This window comes from Physeter macrocephalus, chromosome 19 (genome assembly GCF_002837175.3).
Source record: "Physeter macrocephalus isolate SW-GA chromosome 19, ASM283717v5, whole genome shotgun sequence".
In the NCBI taxonomy this organism is placed as follows: Eukaryota; Metazoa; Chordata; class Mammalia; order Artiodactyla; family Physeteridae; genus Physeter; species Physeter macrocephalus.
Genome location: NC_041232.1, coordinates 64008186 through 64033034, shown reverse-complemented (window position 1 = coordinate 64033034; position 24849 = coordinate 64008186). Strand labels below are relative to the sequence as shown.

Below are 24849 nucleotides of genomic sequence, written 5' to 3'. Positions count from 1 at the left end.
AAATCATGCAGCTTTTTTTTTTTTTTTTTTTTTTTTTTTTTTTTTTGTGGTACGCAGGCCTCTCACTGTTGTGGCCTCTCCTGTTGTGGAGCACAGGCTCCGGACCCACAGGCCCAGCGGCCATGGCTCACGGGCCCAGCTGCTCCGCGGCATGTGGGATCTTCCCGGACCAGGGCATGAACCCGTGTCGCCTGCATCAGCAGGCAGACTCTCAACCACTGGGCCACCAGGGAAGCCCTCATGCAGCTTTTTTTTGCCTCTGTTTCCTCCATGGGGGGAGAGGAAAGTAGCAGCACCTACTTCCAGCTAGATTTTCAGGGCAGGTTTCCTGGAAGATGGCCTTTTCATTGGTCCTGGAGGGATAGATAAGATTTGAGTATGAAACTGAGGGAAGGAGGGACTTCGCTTGTGGCGCAGTGGTTAAGAATCCGCCTGCCAATGCAGGGGACACGGGTTCAATCCCTGGGCCGGTGAGATCCCACATGCCACGGAGCACCTAAGCCTGTGCACCACAACTACTGAGCCTGTGCTCTAGAGCCCCCGAGCCACAACTACTGAACCCGTGTGCCACAACTACTGAAGCCCGCATGCCTAGAGCCCGTGCTCTGCAACAAGAGAAGCCACCACAATGAGAAGCCCGGGCACTGCAATGAAGAGTAGCCTCCGCTTGCCGCAACTAGAGAAAGCCCGCATGCAGCAACAAAGACCCAACACAGCCAAAAATAAATAAATAAACAAATACATTTAAAAGAAAAAAAAGAAAGAAAAGAAACTGGGGGAAGGAGACTGAGAGAGAATTCCACCTAAAGAAAAATACAGTGAGAAAGAGGTAAAAAGAAAGTGTGGCTGAATGTGGGAGAGCATGAATAGTGCCGTTTGACTGCACCTACAAAGGTTTTGTTTCTTGGAGCTGACGGCAGCTTCTTTACAACTTGTAATTGTGTTGCTAGTTCTGCCGGTGGAGGGTGAAGCTCACGGGGTCGGGCTGATTCCTCTGCTGGCCCCACCCCCAGCCCCGGCTCAGATTTCTCACAGCTTTGCTGCCGTACGCTGACTGCTCTGTTTTCCTAATCTCCCGCTCTTCACAGTCCTGTGTGTCAGTCTGTCTCAGTGTGGTCCGCTGGACATGGGGTCCCTGGTGAGGCTGGAGAGTGCAGAAGGTGGTGGGAATTCCACCTCAAACCTGGTGCCGGGGCAGCTCCCAGGGCCACCTGGGATTGAGGCAGCCGAGGAGAACCTTTGGTCCCGTCAAGTGAAGCCCTTCCCTGTACCATATTCCCTCACGTTCTACTCTGTACCCTCTTTGGGTGATGCTATGAAGTGACTAAAAGCAGGAAGTGGAAGAGTGTGGGTGTGTTTACACTAAGAAAGAGGATGGTGAGGGTGGAGACAGAGCAAAGTAAACAACAGTCAAGAGCTCTTTTATAAACTAGAGGTCAGTATGGAAACAGGTAACTGAAGTGCTCCACGTTCAGCATCTTGGCTACTTTGTCATAGGACACTGCATTTCATATCAAAGAAAACTACATAGAAAAGCAAATGCTGCCCTTTATTCTCCAATTCTGTATTGTCTAAGAGTCCTATACACATATCCCTTGCCTGCTTAGAGCCCCCGTTGAAGGGAGAATGGAAAAGCTCTTCCTTTATAGATCTGTTAGCAGAACATGGATGTTGACCCTGGAACTTCTCCTGCTAGCTTCCCATTTGTGCCACTGACCCCCCTGCTGACCTGTGCCCTCAAGAAAGGCATGACTTCTCTATCCTGTATCAACCCCCCTATCCAGTATATCTTGGAACCTTAGTTTCCACTGCCTTTATCTGCAAGTTGCAGAGACTTGCTTTGCCCTGAGTTTCCCTGGTTCCTTTATCACGTCTTTTTCTTAAAAGCTTTACTACCCTGCTTAACTGATGCTTAGACTCCAGTGCATTGTAGTCAAACCCACACCTGCATGGTCCCCCTGACTTTACTTGCCTTTGGGACTCTTTAGTTTATGGCTAGTGGGTCATAAGTGAGATTCCTAAGGCAGTCAGCTTTCTCGTGGCTCAGGTCTGTGGGTTTGTGCCTGGCAGTAGTGGTCTAATTTTTTTAAGCTGTAGAGGGAAAGCACTGTGAAGGTGGAGCATTTATTTTTGTAGCTGAGTAAAGCCTACAGCAGAATTAGTCTAACATGTTTAATGATGTTCATGATCATTGTGCCACATGATAATTTGGGCATAAATATTAAATAGCTGACACAAATGGCGGCAATTAGCAGTACCTTTCCGTAGCCAAACTGTCTTTCGCATTCTCTTTTTCCACCTACAGTATCTGTTCCTTCATCATGAAATATTGAATGCCTTCTGGGCACCAGACTCTGTCCACCGTCTGCCCTAGGGCCTGGCAGTTCCTGACACTACCCAGTGCTGAGCACCTGTCCTCCTCCTTTCCCACCCCCACCCGGTGCTGAGCGTTTCATACTGGAAAGGTTGGACAAACGGTTTCTGGGCCACGAGGCCGGGGTGGCTGCCTTTAGGAGAGGAAGGGTCCAGAGAAAGCTGAACTCAGTGAAGAGGCCCTCTGAACGGAGGCCTGTGAGAGCCTTGTGGCAATTGGAGGCGGGGAGGCGGGCCCACAAACACTGCCTTTTGAGCCAGCTCCTCACACTCCGGAGTAGACTCCCCAAAATAACCAAGGCAGATTCGGCTTCAGGCCCAGGTGCTATATAATTTCATGGCCACATAAGAGAACCATGAAATTTCAAACCAGCAAAGGGATGATGATTCTCAGGGTGCCCAGAGCAGCAGCATCCGCATCACCCAGGAACTTATTAGAAAGTGCATCTCAAAATCCTTGCATTCCCAAAGGACAGTGTTGGACTGTTAAGGACAGTAAGATGCAGACAGTGTGAGAGTGCCATTTAGTCTTCTAGTAAGCTTCAGTTTTAAGGCCTGAGAGTTTATATACCAACTTTATGGCTTAAGCTACAGTGTTTTCCAGTGGAGAGAGCCTTGCCCCATATCCTAGGGGTCTCTGAAATCTGCCTCCCACCTCTACCAGCACATTTAGTGGTGTTTCTGATTGGCTCTTGGAAAATGCAGCAGGACTGGTGAAATGTAAGCATGGTTTCCTTGAAAGTCGTTGTCATTAACGCTGTGTAAAGAGGCAGGATTTTGCAATCAGGAAAAGAAAAGAAAAACACTTTGAAAAGAGGTTCAGGGGTTCTTAACCATTTTTGTTCCATTTAAAACATTTCAATGTATCAAATATAATATGTACAATTACAAAGGACTGATTATATTGAAATTATCAAAATATTTTAGAAGTTTGTGATAAATATAAGGCATGGTTAATGCATTAGTGGCAGATCTAATAATAACCATCATTTTGAAGTAGTGGTGAGTGTAAATATTTAATGCTATCTGCAGCAACTGTAATACGGTGTCAGAGTCACAGGTTCTTCCTGTTCTCTCTGTTTTTGACATATTCTTTTGTTTTCTTTATTTTTTTAAAACTGAAGTATACTTGATTTACAATGTTGTGTTAGTTTCTGGTGTACAGCAAAGTGATTCCATTTTTTATATATATATATATTTTTTTTCTTTTTCAGATTCTTTTCCATTATAGGTTATTACAAGGTATCGAATATAGTTCTCTGTACCATACAGTAGGACCTTGTTGTTTATCTATTTTATATATAGTAGTGTGTATCTTTTAATCCCAAACTGCTAATTTATCCCTCTCCCTGCTTTCCCCTTTGGTAACCATAAGTTTGTCTTCTATGTCTGTGAGTCTATTTCTGTTTTACAAATAAGTTCACTTGTATAATTTTTGGCTATATTCTTAACTGAAGGAAATGTTAAAGTTGTTAAAATTTAGTAAAAACTAAATAAAGATGTGCTTTTTATTCCATTTAAGTTCACGGATCCCCCTGAATTGTGTTCATGGGCCTGTTGGGAATGTGTGGGCCCCAGGTAAAGAACACCTGAAGTAGGGATAGGGCCACCATCCCTACACTCCTTGTAGTGTGTGCGCATCTGCGTGCTTCTAACCAGTCTCCACTGTTATTTCAACTATGTGCGTATCAACAATGTAAATCCAATTAACGAGGAGACTCTACTTTGATTTCTAGGTGATTTATCATAAACCATTAGCTGGAGCTTAGAATTAAATGTAAGTTGTTTGCAGCCAGGAAAAATGGTTAATAAATTCACACATTAAGGAATGTGTAGCCTCTGAGCCTCTGTGTAGCTAATCATTGTTTTACGTTCAGTGTTACATGGTATTAGGCTGATATCAACCATGAATAATTTACAAGGTGTTTGAATTTCTACGAGTACCTGAACATATTTATATAGTGACCCATTTAATTAAGCTGTTGAGCGGTGGTTCTTAACCCTGGCAGAACTAATGTTGTAGCAGAACTAATGTTGTAGCAGAACATCAGAATCACTTGTGGAATTTAAAAAAAAAAACAAATATCTGGGGCCCACCCCCAGAGATTGTGATCCAGTTGGTCTGCTGTGGAATCCAGGAGGGGGAGTTTCATAAGTTCCACAGGTGTTTCTAATGTACAGCCAGGGCTGATGAACAAACTATGGTTCTTTGCAGTCAAATTGTTGCCAGAGGCTGTGACTTGCCTGTTGGGGTCTCAGTGCCCTAAACTTCACCCTCTTCCCTGAACACTGCTTGTGCTTTCCCACCCTTTGCACAGCCTGGCACCTCTGCCTGGAATGGCCTCTTGGAATAGATCACCAAGGGCCTGGAATGCTGAAGACGCTGAAGGCATCCCACAGGCTACAGTGTCTCATGAGAGGGTGCTTAGCAGGACCTACATACAGTCAAATGAGTGTTTTGGAAATATCTTTCCAATGGCAATGAGGAGAATGGATCGAGTAGGGGCTAAAATAGGCGCAGGAGGACCAGTTATGATGCTGTGGAAGAATCCCGGAGAGAAAGGATGAGTATCATTGTCCAGAGGGCAGTTGTGCGTATGTGCTTGGCTCTTGGGAGACAGCTGGGTTGGGGAGATACATCTGAGTGTGGACAACTTTTGGGTGGCAGTTGTGGTCATGAGGAAAGGTGAGATCACGTTAGAGGCAACCTGGGGAAATGAGATGCTGAAATTGACTTGCAGAGATGCCCTAAATTTAAAAGATGAATGGATGAGGCAGTATCTATACGAGAAATCGTAAAAGACCTTGTATCTTACTGGTAGCTTGGCAGAGAGAGTGCAGTGTAGAGAAAGAGGATGAGCTTTAGACTGAGGTGCTCAGATGCACCTGGCTTCAGACACTAACTAGCTGGACTGCTGACCAACGAGAAGCCTTTTTTACCTGAGTATTGCTTGAATGTGTTCCTTCACTGCAAAATAGTTTCCAGCACCCAATGAAATAGAGCTTGAAACGTGTTTATTTGGTTCTGTAGGGTACAAATATGTGTATATCATAGTTTACCCCCAGCTAATGATAACATTAAACAAAGTAATTCTGTAAAGTAAAAAATCACAGGAAACATTTGTCTCTGTTGCTCACCTTCATCTAAACCCACAGATTTCTGAGTTTCAAGGTATATTTTCAAAATTAGCGGGTAGCTGCAGTTGACGTGGAGTATCGCACAGCTCAACTATAACCTGGATCTAGAATCACAGAGTTCAGGAATAGCAGGAGGTCTTAAGGATCATCTTCCAGCCCTTTAGTTTAAAAGCGGAGAAGTTGGCACATCCCCGTTCACACCAAGGAGCCCCCCACCCAGTTTTTCTCACTCTGCCCTGCTTATCTTCCAGTGAGGGGTGGGCTTGACTGAGTTCCCAGAGGTTCTTTCTGTGGTGCGTTCACATCTGAGAGGAGACAGCCTCTCCTGGGAACAGCGAGTAAGTGGAAGGAGATGGATTCATTTTGCTACTACCTGTATCACACTACACCTAGGAGGTTTATGAATAGAACTTAACACTCGGAAGGCCACTGTGAAATTGAAATTGAAGTGGAAAAATGATACCTGGATATGAAATGCACTAAGTCCTTAGCTCCTGCACTGTAAGAAGGTTCAGTTTCATCTTACTGAGTAGACACTTAGGATTGTGACTGTAAACTACCGATTAAGCAGTTTTCCATGAATATTTATGGCAGCCTTCTTGACTGGCTTGAGTTCTGGGCTGTGAGCACACAACGCTACCTGGGAGGGTGGCAGTGTAGGACATTAGTGCCTGATGGCGGAGGTGCTCAGGGATGCTCGTCTGCCTCCCTCACACCTAGAGCCCAGGGCCTGCTTGGGCCGTGAGCCTGGAGGACCCCTCACGTAGGTGCCCTCCCTCTAGCTGGCCAGGACATATGTCCTCCTTCCCACTTTGAGCCAGGCTTTCTTGTTGGCAGGCTTCATAGAATCTCTAGCTTGGAGCTTTCTTGCCCAGCCCCTTGTCACAGCAGGACTGTTCTTTCTAGTGCCCCAACCTTGAGAGGAAATCTTTCACTTTAGACTCACTGTAACTGTATGGCTCTGTTTTGAGCCCAAAACTGCCTCACTGTAATTTTCTGTATCCTTCTCACCTAACTTTACCTCCATCCTAACCTGTCCCTGTCCCCAAACCTTACTTTTTCCCTCCTCACAGAACCCAGTTTTATTTCCGCCAATCTGATTCTGCCTTCTACCTGGCGTTACATGACTTTCCCCATTCTAATGGGGTTTTGATATCATTTTGTATTAATATAGTTGTGTTTGTATCCCTAAGCATCATCTTTTTTCTTGTTGAATTTCTAAAGAAAGTGTCATACCATATATAGTACTGTCATTTTTTTGTTAGTTGGCATTACTTCTAAGATTCATTTTCATTGTTTTCTTAGTCTGTCTCCCAGTTATTAACTCTGTCCCTGGTGCCGACACAAATATCTTTGTTCAACAGAAATTCTTGATCAAAAATTCTTTGTATCCCCATTCTCTGGTGCAGTTCTTTTTCTTTTTTAACCATAGTAGATGGCCTGCATTGTGATGATGGTGTTGAAGATATCATTAGAGACTAGACAGATATAGACAGGCAAGAGACAGTAGATTGATTATCCCATTAGTGAATAGAATATATTCTACTGACACACCTAAATTTTCAGATGATTTGTTGCTGGAGGAAGAAACGATGGAGGGACTTAATGATGTGTTCAGAGACAGGGCATCCTTCCTACTGCGCCTGAGCCAGGCTTTCCCTCCCTCCTGTTTTGCACCTCCACTGTGAGTCGGGTTTTTAGTGGGTTTTGTTCCCACCTCTTCACCTCTCTCAGGGAGTGCCCAGTCCAGGGAAAGAGAGTCGCACCTGCCTGAGGCTTGAGGCCCCTACTGTCAGCCCCCTTCCCATGGGCGAGCGGGGGAAACTGAACTCAGGGCAGGAACCACCAAGTTTGGTTTGCAGGCAGTAAGTTGCACATCTCTAGGGGGCACCAGACCCTGGCCTCAGCCTATATAGACTACCATACATGACAGCCCTTACTAGGGCTCTTCTCTTGACACAATCCAGGTGCTGGCCTGCCCATCCAAGCCCTGCATCTGAGATTGGCCGTCATGGGACTTACCATCTAGTGGGGAAGGCAATGGTAGAAGGACTGCTAAGTAGATCAGTAAAGTATTAGTAAATTGTATGCTGAATGCTATGACCGTAGGGGGGTCAGGGGAGGGCTTCTGAAGAAGTGATGTTTTAGCTGAGGAGGTGATGCTAAGCCAACCAGCACTGAGGACACCTGATTCGTGTGTAATGTCTTAACCGAGGCTAGATTTATTAGGGGGATTCACTAATGGATGCTTGATTATACATGAAGGGGCTGTAATGGCGATACAGAGATGTCACAGCATAACCCAGTGGGAAATTGTACAGGGGTGAGGAAGCCTGTGTTCAAGTTTGCACTTGGTGTCTTACTGGCTGAGAACTCTGGGAAGATTACTCGCCTTTCCAAACTTCAGTTTTATCCTCTTTAAAATGAGAAGTCTGGCACCAACAGTCTCATGAGTCCTAAGCAAGAGATAACATGGCCAAGAGTTTTGTACACCATTCGAGCATGATGTGAGTAGGTGGTGGTCATTAATTACGATGAAAAGTAGTAAGGCGTGAGCCGCCATCAGAATATGATTGAGTACCAGGCATTAAGAGTTGTGAGGTCAAAGAAGGGAAAATAAGTTTGAACTGGAATGGCTTCGGACAGCTGTAAAGTAGGAAGGAGTAAAGAAACAAGCTCTGTGTGGCTTGAGCGTTGTGAACAAAGAGAAGAGTGGCACGTGATAAAGCTGGAAAGAGAGGTGCTGGTTCACGGAGGGTATTGAACATGATCCCAGAGCTGGGATCTTGGAGGCGGAGGGGTGCCGTTGGACGGCTTAAAGCAGGAGGAAAGGTTTGATCCGATATTCACTACAAAAGGTCATATAAAAAGGTTGCCTTACAGAAGGATGACAGTGAGGGTTAGAAAGCTGCTATTGCAATGCTTGTCAGAGATAGTGATGGCTGGGTCTTGGAGGTCCAGAGAGGAGAGCGGTCTGTACTGGGAGGTGAATTCAATAGGGCATATGCTGTCTAGAGGGAAAGGGAGGAATCCACAGTGACTCCCAGGTTTCTGGCTGAAGTGGGTGAGTGGAGGCTGGTGCCGCTTACACAGAGAAGGCCTGGGTCCGGGCACGGGAAGTGACGGTGAGGCTCCGGCCCCAGGAACCCTGGAGGTTCGAGGTTCAAGCAAGTGTCCGCCTTCCGGGGGCTCTCAGTTCAGTGACCTGATGTGTGGACGCACTGTGGCAGTTAGAACAGGGGGTTCCAGGTGGGAGGATGGTGGTGCCACACCCGTCCACAGGTGGAGGCCCTGGCCTCATTGTCACAGCCGGGGCTTCTCTCAGTCAGAATCGGCTGAAGCGGTGCTTTCCTGATGGTTCTGTGTGCGCATTGCTGACGGGGAGGCCACGGGTGATGCGTTATTCTCTGCAGGAAACCTAAACAAGACAACACTTCAGCCCCGCAGTTCCCGCAGTGTCTCCCTGGCTGATCAGTGCTCTGCAGTGTGGACCTCAGGTGCCCGGACAGTCGCCTTTTCCACTCTCCAAAAATGCGGATGGGGAGAGAGGTTGGCCTTGCTCGGGGAGCTTCAAGTGCTGCAGTGATTTGGTGGGAAACTTTTACCAGAAGAGCAGGTGGCTTAGCAGCAATTACATCCCGCCTCTCAGATGTCAAACACAGGGATCCAGTGTGAACCAGGGAGAGGCTGTGGTGCACGTGTTGGTTACTGGTGTTTTACCTGGAAGCTGGAGAGTGGCTGGTACCTGACCGGGAATGCTGTGCTCTTGCCTGACGCACAGGCCTTCAAGGGGCTTTTCCTGCTTAGGGTGGTGCTGCCTTCCTGAAGACAGCCTGGGCCTGAGTAACGGCTGGTATTTCACGGCATGAAATGCCATGGCCATTGGTTAATTTTTCTAAATACAGGCAGACCTTGTTTTATTGCCCCTTGCTGTATTGTGCTTCACAGATAATGCCTTTTTTGTTTTTACAAACTGAAGGTTCGTGGCAACCCTGTGTCAAGCAAGTCTATCGGCACCAGTTTTCCAACAGCATTTACTCACTTCACGTCTCTGTGTCACATTTTGGTAATTCTTGCAGTATTTCACACTTTTCCACAATTATTCTGTTTGTTACCATGATCTGCGATCAATGACCTTTGATTTTACCATTGTAATTGTTTTGGGGTGCTACGAACCACACCCATGTAAGAGGGTGAGGTTAATTGATAAATGTTTTGTGTGGTGTGCCTGTTCCTCCAACCAGCCCTTCCCCCATCTCTCCCCCTCTCCTCGGGCCTCCCTGTTTCCCAAGACACAATATTGAACTTAGGCCGATTAATAACCCGACAGTGGCTCTAAGTGTTCAAGTGAAAGGAGGAGTCAGTCGCTGCAGCAAACTGCACTGTGGTCTTGCTTTAAGAAGCGGTCCCAGCCGTCCCAGCCTTCAGCACCACCACTCTGATCAGTCAGCAGCAGGACACCCCCCCAAGCAAAAAGATTACAGATGGCCGAAGGCTCAGATGGTGGTTAGCATTTTTTTTTTTTGCAATAAAGTATTTTTAAATTAAGGTATGTACTTTGGTTTTTTTTAGACATAATGCTATTGTGCACTTAATAGACTACAGTATAGTGTAAACATAACTTACATGTACTGGGAAACCAAAAAATTCATGTGACGCTTTATTGTGATAGTCTCTTTATTGGGATGTTTGCCTTATTGTGGTGGTCTGGAAACGAACCTGCAATATCTCCAAGGAATGCCTGTAAAGGGAACCTCACTGGGCTCAGGAGAAAAGGACTGACTGAAAAGCACATGGACCCAAGTTGTCAGCTAAGTCATGTCCGTAACTGGGCCGAATGGATGGAGCCATACCTTGGTTGTGTTTTTGAAGGACACTGGGTAGAATTCCATGCTCATAAATATCTCCCCCACAGCCAACCCTAAGTAATGGAAGTTTGAAACTGAGAGCTTTTCCCCACCCACACTTCCTGTTACAATTTTGGTCACGGAATCATCGCATGTCAGAGACAGATTAAATCACTGGGGGAGTCCATGTCACAACCTTGTACCTTACAGGATGAAAAGACAGCGGCCCAGAGAAAAGAAGTGACCCAAGGTCACACAGCAAGTAAAATGACCACACAGGGCCTGACATCAATATGGGATGAGAGGTGACAATGCCTCACAAGTGGCACAGAGCAAATGACGTGAGACTTTAGAAGGCAGAGAAATAATTGCCTGCTGGGCTGCCTGAGACAGGTCGGACTTCAGGAGAAGGGTGTATGTTGAAGGTGATTTCAGGTAGGGGGAAAACTGCTGGGAAAGTGCAGTTTCCGAGACTGACGCGTAGCTCATTTTGTCTGGACTATAATACCCTCATCTTATACAAAGTGTAGAGATCGTTTCATATACTCTTGCAGCAAATCTGTAAGATGGGGGTATCCTCTGTAATGTGGTTAAGGCTTACAAAGAGCCTGCTGATGGCTGAACCAGGACTCAGACAAGATCCTTAGACCAAAAGCCCGGTGTTCTGTTCTTAGCACCATAATATGCCGACGCTTGTCAAGGGTCTTAGCGTTGGGATGTGCATCGTGGAGGGGTTCAACTAAGGAGTTTGGACTTGATTCGGTAAGCGATGAGTAGTTAACTTTTTTTGAGCGGGGAGAGCATGATTAGAGCTGTGCTTTAGACCTTTAATCTGGCAGGAATGTTAGGATGAATTAGAGAGCTAGGTCCCTAAGTCAAGGTGACCACCTAGAAGATCATGCATGAGCATGGTTGGGGATCAAAGTCATAAGAGACTGGACTGAGATAATCTGAGGCTTAGGAAGTCAACCCCCTTGCCCAAAGTCAGACAGCTAACCAGTGCACGTGAGGTTCAAAATCAAGTTTGTTTTTACTGCCTGTATTCTGGTCTTGTGTTCTCTGGTTGAGTTGGAAGCAAAGCTAATATGGGTAGAACAGACTGAGGGTGCTGTTGGACATCATGCCCAAGGCCAACCTGTGGGCCGTTACAAATAGTGTACAGATATGTAACGTGCACCCGGCCATTATAGTGGACTACAAACGGGGGTAGGTAGGATGTGCAGAAGTGCAGTGGAACTAAATAAAAATCATCAGTTTTTAAAAATATTTTAAGTGGGTCTCAGTAAGGGAAGTTGTTCAAAGGTCCTCGTTGGTCTAAGAAGAGTTGAATTTCCCTGACTTTAGTCTTATCAGCATCAGTGTGACCGTCCACCAGATTAGGTGGGAGTTAGCACTAATGGTCGTTGCCCAGGCTCCCTCCTGCCCGAAAGCCTCGAGTGTAAAGATTTGAAACACTTGGGGATGTTTATAACCCCTGATAATAGTTTGGCCACGTATATGCATTTTCATCAAAACACCAAAGTTAGCTTCCACGTCCTGCCAGTTTTTTGTTTCCCTGCCTTTGATTCCCTCCCTTTGTGAGGTCCTGACACTTCGTTGTCACGTGAAGTAGCCCTGCCTTTTTGCCTTTCTGGCCGCTTACACTTGGAATAGCCTGCGTGGTCCTCAAAGTTTTCTGCCTCTTGTATGAGTCATTCTCTTTCCTGAGCAGTGTGTGACTTCTCAGTCATTTCCCAGTGAAGCACAGGGCAATGCCCATCTTGACACAGCAAGTGAAAAGTGACAGGTGTCACTGGTCTGTGCCACCTTTTTTGTGCCAGATGTAGTATGTTATCTGGGTCTCTTCGCAGTTCAGTTCCCTCTGTGTGCTGTGTTGCTGCAGGGAGCCGGGCAGCACTCACGACCCCCAGCCCCCCACCCCCCCACCAATCTGATTAATTCTCTCCTGGCATCCACATATTGCTCCCAGGGATCCTTATTAAGTTATTTGGACAGTATATACCTCCCCATTCGATGTGGTTCTCTGTGGAGGACTAAGTCTTAGACACAACCTGTGCTCATCCTTTTTAGGTTAAACGTACAGACTTTGAGCAAAACTCTGAACTTTTGGGTATGGCTCCTGCAATTTAGTTCTCCTTGTTGCAGATTCAGGTAGTTTTAAAGGTGGCATCAAACTTAGTTCTCTTTCACAGGTCTAAAGCCCAGCTGGTTAGACTCTTAGTCCCTTGGGATGGTTGTGATTCTGAGCAGTTCTCTAAGGAGTTGATTATGATGGTATTGAGAAGAGGAGGGGTGACACCTGTCCTGGTCCCCAGGGTCCAGTGGATGTCATGTAAAATTTAAACAACAAATGAGAATGGGAACTGTAAGCATCCACAGGCTTCTTTAGAGGCCACCTTTCAATATGGAGTTTTCACAGAACCAAGGAGAGGAGAAACACACTCTCATGACAGTGGTATCCTAGAAATACAAGGGCTCTCCGAAAGCCACTTCTTATTCTATCTTCCAAATACTAGGTGAGATTCTATGTAACTTTTCAGGTAATTGGTTGTATAGCTAATTTGAAAGATCAATTTTTTCAGCTTCGTCTTCTCAATAGCATCTACTAGCCGCCTGTATTCACTCGAGTCCCTCCCCACTTAATGATGGTGTGTGTGAGCTGAGCCTGCTCAGCTCTTTGCTGACCTTGAAGAGCAGCTGAAGGTTAAGGTTTCTTCAGCCGGGCTACCACACCTGACTCTCCCCCGGGGGCCCCCCTTTCAAACCGGTTTTTGTCTGTCTTTCTAGTTCACCTCTAGTTGACATCAGTGTCATCACACCACTTTTTCAGCTTCTCAGCTGTTGGCCCAGAAGCAGGGCCAACATTCATTCACCTGTGCTGATCAGGTTACAAGCTACCTGTGCTGATAATTACCGAGGTGGGGCAGGCCGTTCTTTCTGTAGCCAGCCCTGCCCAGGAAGCCACAGGAGCTGGTGGTAGGAGTACTGGACTGGTGCCAGGAGACCTGTGTTCTGAACCTGACTTCACACTTCTCGGTTTCTTCACCTGGAAAGGAAGAGGGCTGGTTGATCCCTAAGTTGGCTTCTCCTCCAACATAATATTTTATCTCGGATGTATTCTCTATGCCAGGCACTGTTAAAGGTACTGCAGATTGAAAGCGAAGTGCCTGTCCTCCTCCTGGCGGTGGATTTGTGGGCTGGAGGTAGATGACTGAGTATAGCTCTTACAAGCAATTCGTTTCCCAAACTCGTGGCCCAGATGTTTGTTCTTACTCCCTGCTTGAACATCCATGTTCCTTGGAGACCACATAGGCTGCGTTGTCCATTACTTATCTGTCTCAAAGGGATACATACAGATACATTTTATCTGATGTAGAGTATCTGCTCTCTGCCTCCCATTTATTAGTCTTACTGAACTCCCTCTTACTGCAATCGAGAGCTGTTTTATCTAATTTCTGGGAAACCTGAGGCAAGATCACCCTGGTGGTTAGTAGCATGCCCTTTGTGATAGATCTACATGAACAAAAATGTTCAGAACTGTGTCTGCTGGCATGCTAGGCTCAAATACAAGAGGAGAAGAAAAGAACCTTGCTCTTGAAGAAAGTGGCACAAGATGGGCATGTAACAGAAAGGCGAGATTATGTAACTGAAAGTGTATATTTATGTAAGTTCTCAGGGGATGTCTGTGTAAGGGAGTGGTCTGTGGGGTACTGCCTCCAGAGAGAACTTGGGAGAGTGACCCGATGGCTACATCCCCATTCCCTCAGGTCACAAAATAGGATTTGTAAGCCCTTCTCAGAGCTTCTTTCTCCCACTTTCAGATCTTGTGCAAGCAAGTGTATGAAGGAAGGTGGGCTATTTTTACCCTGCCCCTCACATTTACTCCTAAACGAGGGAGGGATGCTCCTGATTGGGTTCGGGCCCTTGTCAACAGTGTCATTGGAAGGCGACCATGCCTTTCCACGGCCAGCGACTGACCAAGGCTTTTTCCTTTGCAGAGAGGAGAAGAACCAGTCCATCATAGTCAGCGGGGAGTCTGGAGCCGGCAAGACCGTGTCAGCCAAGTACGCCATGCGCTATTTCGCCACGGTTAGTGGCTCGGCCAGTGACACCAACATCGAAGAGAAGGTCCTGGCGTCCAGTCCCATCATGGAGGTAAAGCCATCCAAATGTCCTTGGCCTTCTTGGCTAGAGTCCCTTCTGCTGGCACTAAGACTGCTGAGTGTCCAGCCTCGCGTGGCCAATCACAGAGTTCTTGGAAGCCACTCACGTGGTCGGCATTCATGCCTCTCCCCCAAGAACCCACTGTCCACTGCTGAGGGAAGAATTTCAAAGGTGCCCCTAAAACCACAGATTTGGGAGTATTCTGACCGGGTAGCCTAGGTCCCCAGTATTGGATACAGTGACCTCTTCATGTTTTCCTTGCTCCTTGACTCTGCCGAATACTGTTGTGACAGTCCTCCCCCATCTACCGCCATCTCTGCTGTGTTCCTCCCCCCTGCTGCCATCCTGTGTCAGCAAATCAGTGTCCCACCAAAACCATTTGATGCTTTGAAGGTCCGCTGAATCAAGAGGGCAGTCTTCATGGCGGTGAGGAGGCCTAGATAAAAGATTCCCCTTTTTCCCAAAAAATATTTGGACGTTTTTTCTTTTGGGGGGAGATAGAGTCAAAAGCTGTGTGATGACACAGAATCTGTTGAAGATGCTCAGAAAATGTTACCTTTGTTGGCATGGACAGGTCTTGCCTGTCTCTTCACCACCCCGACCTCCCGGCTGGGTGGCCTCAAAGAGGCCGATGCAAGTGCAGGGCCAGAGATATTTCCAAAACCTTGGGTCTAGCTATAGTAAACCATGTTATAGGGTCAGAACTCCATCTCTCTTTTTCTTCCGTTCCTTATGAACGCTTCATTCTCATGGAGTTGAGCTAAATGGCTGCACAGTCCCTGAGCCAGCTTTGATCTCCTGCCTTTGAAGCTGAGGCTCTTCATTATTGTCTGGGCTGCAGTCTGGTAGGAGTAGGCCCTTCTGCCAGCCCCGAACAGCCCCTTTGTTTTAGTAAGAAGAAATTCGGTTGAGGCCAAAAGCTGCCAAAACAGCATCAGGTTTCTCTGCACAGCCTTGAGCCCCATCGATTAAGACACAAACCACCAGTGTGGTTGGTCCTTCAGATGATTTTGGAGCTGGGGGAACAAGAACCTGCCTGGACCTTCCCAGGTCCCCTCTCTCTCCCTCTTCCTTTACCAAGCGCAGGGGTAAACTGAGTGTCAGTTCATAGGAGCTCGTTGATTATCTAGGCAAACTCTCCTGCCTACAGAGTTGCATTATCCAGAGAACTTTTACTCTCTGCTGAGTAATCAGACACACTGTATTTACCAAGAATTAGACAAAAGCAAGTTTTGGTATCTGTTCTTATATGAATTGGGAAATGGTCAATACAGTTGAAGGCATTTTTACCAAACAGACAAAAACAAACAAAAAAACACTTTTATTAGATTACAGTTGTTCTTAAACTTGACTGTGCATCAGAATCGCCTGGAGGCCTTGTTAAAGCAGAGAGCTGGGCACCACCCCCAGAGTTTCTGATTCAGAAGGGCCTGAGAATCTGCATTTCTCACAAGTTCCTAGGTGATCCTCATGCTGTGGATCTGAGTCCCACACCTGTTTGAGAACCATTTATTGAATAAATATTTTAAAAAATAGGAAGGAGTCACTGGAAAATATGGAAGAAAAGGGAATAATCCCCCATGATCCTACAGCCTGCTAATAATTGTTCCATATTTTGGTATATTTCCTTCCAGCTTTTTCACTGAATATTATAGTATATGCCTTGTCCCCATATCGTTAAGCTTTTTACAAACTTATTGGCTACAAACATACATTAATAGATGGTTTTACCATAATTTAACTTCCTTTTGTCAGACATTTAGTTGGTAGCCTCTTTGCTCATAGCATTTATTCTAAGCCCCAAGGTGGCGGCCTGGCCATGGCCTGGATTCAGGAGACTATCTTGGACTTGAGTCCACACCCGCCTTGGGCCGTCTTCTGCACTTAAATGGAGGCAGCTAAGACAGCACTCTGCGATTAGCATCACGTTTCATCTTAGGTGGGAGTGAGACCAGGATTTCAGCTTTTCCTTTGCCTCTGAGTTTCAAAATTCAGTTCATCTTTTAGGTAGTAAAATTGCAAAGACACAGAGTGCCTCTTCTTTTGGAGGTAAAGTATGTACTTATTCTGGACAAAACAGGGAAGGGCAGAAACCTGTTTGATCTCTGGTGACTGAACACAGTTCTTGTTAGCCAAGATAGGAATTTAGCGAAGACAGATCACCACATTATTAAGCAGGTACAAGACACAGGGGGAATGATTTTTTTTAATTTTATTGTTTTGTTGTAATAACACGTACGTAATATAAAATTTATCACCTTAACCATTTTAAGTGTGCAGTTGAGTGGTATTAAGTATGTTCACAGTGTTGTACAACCATCACCACCATCCATTTCCAGACTTTTTTTTTTTAATCATCCAAACAGAAACTCTGTACCCATTCAGCAATAACGTCCTATTCTCCCCTCTACTCAGCCTCTGGTAACCTCTATTCTAATTTCTGTCCCTGTGAATTTGCCTCTTTGGTGTCTCTCATACAAGTGGAATCATATGACATCAGTCCTCTTGTGTCAGGCTGATTTCATTTAGCATACTGTTTCCAAGGTTCATCCATGTTGTAGCATGCATCAGTACTTTGTGTGTTTTTTTTAATGGCTGCATAATATTTTGTTGCTTGTATATACCACATTTTGTGTATCCATTCCTGCGCTGATAGTTGGGTTGTGTCCACCTTTTGGCCAGTGTGAATAATGCTGCTGTGAACATTGGCGTGCCCCTGTTTGGGTCACTGCTTTGGGAACGTTTTTTAAATGACCGTGATCTGAAATGATCTCATGTTTTCAGTATCTGTTATAGCTTGAGTAGGCTGGTGGACTGCTGGGGAGGCATGAAAGAAATGTGAGAGCAACATGCACACCCCTAGAGAAGGAGGAGTGTGTGTACATGAACCAGCCTAATCTTGCATGGTGTCATGTAAACAAATGCTACAGTGATTTGAGCTCAAAACATTAAATTTCTAAAGTTGTGCAAATTGGTACTTTGGAAATTATGTGGGTAAGTCCAGAGGGCTCATTCTGTCAAATACAGAGTTTTGTTATCAGAGAGACTATCCCTTGAGCTGTTATTGAGTGTTACATTTGAGAGAAATATTGGACATGAACATGGGAAGGAAGAATTATTGCCAGGAAGAACTCTAGGTGGAATTAGAGTGTTGCCAAGCAGAGAAAGAGCAGCTTCTGCTCTGCCAAAACCCAACTTTTCACAAGTTCAGAGTCTTACTTGGGCCCTTGTGTCAGGAAGCCCAGTCAGCTTTGTGGCTCCTCAGAGGGTTACAACCAGTGCAAGTCATGTTTTAATCAGGGCACAGCTGATTACTGATGACTCCAGTCCTGTCCCGGGGAAGGTTGGTACCTCCCAACGCAGCAATCAGTTACGGTCATGTCATCACCTCATTATTTCTGCAGGCCAGCAGCTGCAGATGCCTCCTAGGGAGTCGGAGAGTTGAGGGCCGTCTGAGGAGGCGGAAGTCCCAGTGGGCTGCGCTATGTGGCAGTTGTTTGAATTAAAGGTGACTTGGGGGTGGATTGGGATTGGCTGGGGTGGATTGGGATGATTTATTGTCAGTGCCAGAGCTCTCTGACCCCATTCTGTTTAAGAGCTTGTCAGCATCCTGGGAGTGATTTGTTCACAAGTCTGCACTGATTAAAAAGATATTGCTAGTCAAGAGACTGATAGAGCAGGGACAGAACCCAGGCCCAGCCCAGAGGGGTCACATGGCTTCTTGGGCTGACTGGAGTCTGCAGGCATACAACTCTAGGAGCCCCAGAGACTCCCCTCAACCTGGGAGAAAGAAAGGGGGCTAGGGGTACAGTGAGCAAAACTGACAGAGACTAAGACCAGTTACTATGTAATTTTCAGGGTTTGACTTTTTTTTTAAGCTGAAGAAGGAAGAAGGCCTACAGCTATTAATCTATTCATACAAGAATCTGCCCCCAACATACCTTACCTTCTCCTCTTGTTTTCTCTCATGTTTCAACACACTCTAGCCGTTCCTCACTTGTTGGGGCTCTCACATACCCCTGTCTCTTTGCCTACACTCTATTTATAAATAAAATTCCTTTTCCTTCCCCACTGGTAAAACTCTACTCACCCTTTAAGATCCACTTCATCTTACACTTCTTAAAGCGTTTCCTGTTCTGCCAGCATTGGCTATTCTCCCTTCTCTGTTTCCACACTGGTTGATATGCATCTCGTTATTGTATAATCCCAATCATATTGAAATGATTTGTTCTAGTCCATTTTTACTTTACTACATATTTGTATATGTATAAACCAGAAAAAAGGTAGTTGTTTTATATCACATATAAATGGTATCATATTCTGTTAACCACTTTGCAACTTGCTTTTCACTCATTGTTTTTTTATTTATCCATGCATCGTACTCTAGTTTAACAGCTTTTTAGCATCCCATTTATGAATATTCCACGTTTTATTTATCTCTTCCTCCTATTGGTAGACATTTAGACCGTATTTTTTATTGTTAACTACAGCCTGCATTAAACATTCTTTTACACACCCACTTGTACACTTGTGTGAGTTTCTCTAGGTAATATCTAGAAGTACAGTTGCTGGATTGTTAGGTCCGTATATGTTCAGTTTTACTAGATATGCCAAATTCTTCTTAAGAATGGCTGTTGCAGTTTACATTTGGATCAGCAGTGTATGAGAGTTCCTTTTTCCTCACATCCTCATCATTATTTCATAGTATCAAAGTTCTTTAGTTATTGCCACTCTGGACTGTCATTTTTGTCTGCATTTCTCTGATTTCCACTGAGGTTGAGTATCTTATGTTTATTGGTCACGTGAGTTTCTTCCATGCATTTCCTGCGTACATCATTTGTTCATTTTCCGAATTTTAACTATTTGTATCATAACTGTGTCTTTTGTTGGACTGTAGACTAAGAGTCAAAGCCTGGGTTTTTATCATCTAGAACAACTGGATTTGTTTTCCTCATGCATCAAAATGTTTTGTAAGTCAATAAGCAACAACAACAAAAAACCTAGCAAGGGTTTAAAAGATAAAGAACATCGTGCAGGTTCTTCACACACGTGTAGAAGTTGGAAGTTCTTCATGCCCAGAGTAGAGTTTATGGGTTTGGTAGTAATGATACAAACAACCCCTTCCCTTTGTGGGTACCATTATATACTTTCAAAGTACTTGTAGGTCCATTATATCACTTCTCAAAGCAGCCTAGTGAGGTAAGGAGGGTAGACCTTTTGGCAGTGATCTTTAGACTGTTGGCAAGCTTTCCCTAAGCTACCACAAGGAGTGATCTCAGATATGGTAAAGGTTCTTGTTGCCATTTTAGAAATGACAAAATTTGAATTTTTTGAAATTTTAGAATCGAGATTTTTTGTTTGAAACTAGATAATCCTTTAGAATTTTACACAAACTGGCCTTTGCTGATTGCACCCTCCTGATGTTGTTAACATGTTCCTTTGGCCTCTGTATATCCTTTGAAAGTGTAGTAAAATTTAGAGGCTTGATTAGATTTAGGTTTGTTTGTTTGCTTGTTTGTTCTTAAAATCCAAGAACCCGTTATTGGTGGTGGTATGTATTCCCGTCAAGACGCACAGAATATCTAGGTGTCTTTTGGTGATGTCAGCAGCCATCGCTTATGCCTAGATCTATTAATTCATCAGGAGTTACACAATGGTGACGTTCTCATTCTATTTTTACTCTTGCATTTATCAGCTGGAATAAGTTTAGGAAGAGAAACTTCTCCTTGCCAGCTAGTTACGCTGATAGAGTTTACACAGGGAAGTTAGGATGGATGTTTGATTCCTTATCTACTGGTTGTCAGAGTAATGAGTTGGTTCCCTGCCATCCTCTGAAAGGCTTTTCTCCCCTTTCTTATGAAAAGGTAAAAGTGAGGATTCATGTCTTTGTCTTTATCCTTTGATTTGACCTGGCTGTTTGAGATGTGAGAAGTTACCCACATGGGTAGCAGCTCCTGTCTGGTGGTGAGTAGTTTGGAGAGTTGGAAAAGCACTGCGGAACCAAGTGGAATGAACACAGACTGTGGACTCAGTTATATCTGAATTTATATCTTGGTGTTGGCACTTCCCAGCCATGTGACCCTGGGCACACTGCTTACCCTTTCTGAGCCTAAGTTTCCCCATAAGTATGAGGAAAGTTGATAATGCCTCTCCCCTGGGATTCTTGTCTGGATTCAGGGAAACTAAAGGGATCCCAGCCCAGGACCTAGCTTGTGATGGAGGCCTGGGAAACCATCACTTTTACCTGCATTTTAGGGAATACAGCCCTCCTTGCCACTTTTCAAACAGAATAGGCTCCCTGAAGTCTGACATTGGCTTGTCACATGGTGCCTTGAAGGTTCAGGGCTCTCTTGGAAGTGGATGCAGTGAGGCCTCTGCTGAGACGATGAGGTTGGTGGATGCTGAGGGCCATGAGTGAGGACATAAACTCCTCGGATTAGTCATCTCTTGACGGTCGTTTCAGCTTGGCCAGACTCCAGCCTCGCCCTGACCTTAGGGGCATGTTCCATGCTCCGTGGTTCCCTTCAGAGCAACGCAATGTACTGAGGTTACACTTTCCCCACTTTCCTACAGAGGTACACACTGTGTATGTGATGCATAGGTTGCTGTATACACTTTAAACCCTAAAAGAAAAAATATGTATTCATGACCCTAACAGGAGATTTTAGGGACCTAAAGAGGCAAGTGACCTTCGAGGACAAGGGCTTAAAATTCTTATTTCACAGGAAAGAAAACCAAAACCCAAGTTCATCTATGCTTCCATTCACTCAGGTGTTTTGAATGCCTGCTGTGTGCTGGGCACTGGGGTGAGTGCGGGAGGTCCCATGGGGAAGCACACGTGCACACCCCGCTCTCACGGAGACAGGGTGGTGTCTCGTGGAGATGGGGGTTAGGGAGACCAGGGGACGTGCAGAGTGAGGCCTGGGAGAGCACATGGCGAGGGAGCTCCCCTCGCTTATGAGGCCAGGGTAGGCCTTCCTGAAGAAGCAACATTTGAGCTGAGACCAGCAAGAAGAGGTGGAGGGAGCATGGGCAGAGAGTGTTCCCAGCAGAGGGAGCCGTGTTTGTGAAACTTGGGGGGTGGGGGAGGAGACAGAGGGAACATAGGTCTTTTGAGAAAGAAAAGCAAGTTCAGGATCATAAGAGGCTGGAGACAGAGGGCAAGAGCAATGAGAGGCCAGGCTGGGCTGGGTCCCTCAGGGCCTCCGAAATCGTGATCTTCTTTTAGCGTCTCTGTGCCTCAAATTTCCTAGGCAACTGAAAAGTTACAGTGGATATTTTTCAAGTGTTGTAACCACCTAAAAAGTAAACATGTGAAAGGGGTTTCAATGTTAGTATGTTCGTTAGCAACCCATCAGCAATGTGATGTTTTAAAGAAAGTGAATAATCACACAGTGAGACCAGTCATTTAGCCACTCGTCTTTTAAATTATTGTCTCATGTTTTGAGCTGTGTCCCTACTGCTGGGTAAGAAATATACCAAGAGGTTGATGGCTTCCTGATATGTCCTAGTGATGATGTGTGTGTTGCGGGGAGGGGGGCATTTGACATTTGATCTCTTTCTAGGAAGTACCATTTAACAGTTGGGAATGATATTTGACATTTGATCAGTGGAGACCTGATCAAAGTGGATTAAGCCTCAGAAGATTCATTTTTCTCACAGAAAGTCTAGAGCTCTTGGGTGCTGGCATTGATTTAGTGGCTCAAGGATGTCAGAGCAGTGGTTTCTGTGATTCTCTAGACCTTTCCCTCGTGGTCCCAAGGTGACTGCTGCAGCTGTAGCCATCACATACACATTCCAGGTAGGAAAAGGAAGAAGAGAGGAAGGTCAATGGGGTGCACCTTCCAGCTGTTTAGTCCCCTTTAGAGAGACCATCAGTCAACTCATCACTCTCATTGGCCATCGTTAGGAGTAAGGGAAGCAGGAAAATGAAGTTGTTTTGTTTTCTTTTAACTCGACCCATTGTCATCCTAATAGTAGAGAGGTTCTAGAAGGAAGGAAGAGGGAGGGAATAGAGGTGCCGCCATGAGCATACAGTCCTGAAATTTAAGAAAACCCGCCATGTTGTGCACACTTTTTGTTTGTTTGTTCTGCACAGGCCATTGGGAATGCTAAAACCACTCGCAACGACAACAGTAGCCGTTTCGGAAAGTACATTCAGATTGGCTTTGACAAGAGGTTCCGCATCATTGGGGCCAACATGAGGACCTACCTTTTGGAGAAGTCCAGAGTGGTCTTTCAGGTAAGCCCTGTGACTGGACCTTCTTGTATTTTTTCCCAAGGATTTTTACTCTCTCCCTATGCCCAAAGAACATCTCATTGTTTGAACCTGGATTTGGATAGACTTGTTCTTTTGGTTTTCTTTATTTTTTCATTAATAAGTATTCATTTATAGGCATCAGACCTGAAAAATTTTTACTCAGTATTGATATGTTTCAGTGAGCATTGTTTTTATTTTTTTTATTTATTTATTTTTAAATAAATAAATACCATGCATATACCATGCAAGCACAATATTTATCTATCTATCTATTTATTTATTATTGGCTGCGCTGGGTCTTTGTCGCGGCACGTGGGCTTCTCTAGTTGTGGCGTGCGGGCTCAGTAGTTGAGGTGTGTGGGCTTAGTTGCCCCGAGGCATGTGGGATCTTAGTTCCCTGACCAGGGAGTGAACCCACGTCCCCTTCATTAGAAGGTGGATTCTTAACCACTGGATCACCAGGCAAGTCCCAGGGCATTGATTTTAGAGTCAGTCAACAAACATATATTGTTTGTTATGTGCTAGCCCTGTGCTAGTCACCAGAGATACAGTGAAGAATAAGACTGTTGTGTTCTTTGTGGACTTCGGAGTCTTGTGATCAGGGGATGTCATATAGGGTCTGTGCGTTTCAACTTTCACCAGCAATCTTATTTGGTAAGTTATATTTAAAAAAAAAAAAAAAAAAAAACCTACTTGACACATCAGACCTGAAAAATTTTTACTCAGTATTGATATGTTTCAGTGAGCATTGTTTTTATTTTTTTTATTTATTTATTTTTAAATAAATAAATACCATGCATATACCATGCAAGCACAATATTTATCTATCTATCTATTTATTTATTTATTGGCTGCGCTGGGTCTTTGTCGCGGCACGTGGGCTTCTCTAGTTGTGGCGTGCGGGCTCAGTAGTTGAGGTGTGTGGGCTTAGTTGCCCCGAGGCATGTGGGATCTTAGTTCCCTGACCAGGGAGTGAACCCACGTCCCCTTCATTAGAAGGTGGATTCTTAACCACTGGATCACCAGGCAAGTCCCAGGGCATTGATTTTAGAGTCAGTCAACAAACATATATTGTTTGTTATGTGTAGCCCTGTGCTAGTCACCAGAGATACAGTGAAGAATAAGACTGTTGTGTTCTTTGTGGACTTCGGAGTCTTGTGATCAGGGGATGTCATATAGGGTCTGTGCGTTTCAACTTTCACCAGCAATCTTATTTGGTAAGTTATATTTAAAAAAAAAACAAAACCTACTTGACCGCTTACTTCATTTCCTTCAAATAAATGGAGTTCTCGCTTCTCATGTGACTCAGTTCTTCTTTGCTCGCCTTTTGTTCCCTCCTTCCCAACTACTCTTTGGCCTCTTGGTGACCCTCTTCCTCCTCCACCCTGGCCTTCGGTGGTGGTCGTTGCAGTTCACGACCGCAAGAGCGGTTCTCTCCACCTCCCAGGTTTGGCTGGACTATCCCACATCCTTCATTTCACTGCATCCGAGCAAGCAGCCTGCTGTGCTGGCCGCGGCTCTGGCCAGATTCCCTGCGGGCTTTCCTCTTCCTTGCTGCCCTTGCTCAGGCCTCCTGAAGCCCGCGTCCCACCCATCACCACCACGACCACTCCGCCACTTTAAGGCAGGTCTGGCCCCATTGTCCCCTGGAAGTCCTGTCTCAGTCGTGGACTTTCCTGACTGCCCCAGCCTGACATGATGGGCAAGGGCATAGCTTTTACTTGGTTCCAAGCCTCCCAGAGGAGACAGGGAGCCTGCAGCAGGGAAATGAGGGTCAGCCCACCATGAGCCAGGCAGCACGGTTATCTGAACAAGTGCTGATCCACCGAGCCGTCACCTGTGGGGTAGCAGTGATGTTCTATAGAGGAGGAAAAAGAAAACCCCTGTGTTCTGCATAAATCAGGAGGTAAAAGTCCTCTGGTTGGCAGAAGGCCCCATAACGGTAAATGAAAAACCTGGAGGTGGGAATTGAAGGTGGCAGAGGCGTGAAGGAAAAGCCTTGACCTCTGTCACCCTGGAATTAGAATGGGCGAGGGGACAATCTTGGGGGTCCCTGCCCCTAACACT

At 45.5% G+C, this 24849-nt stretch overlaps 1 protein-coding gene across 1 annotated transcript in view; it reads left to right on the top strand.

Annotated features, from left to right (window-relative positions):
* MYO5B (myosin VB) overlaps window positions 1-24849 on the top strand; it is a 324120-nt gene that overhangs the window by 185519 nt on the left and 113752 nt on the right. Inside the window, exons 5-6 of the mRNA XM_028479944.2 lie at window positions 14357-14513; window positions 22621-22764. Coding sequence (XP_028335745.1) covers window positions 14357-14513; window positions 22621-22764 — 301 coding nt within the window. The remainder of the gene's footprint in view (window positions 1-14356; window positions 14514-22620; window positions 22765-24849) is intronic.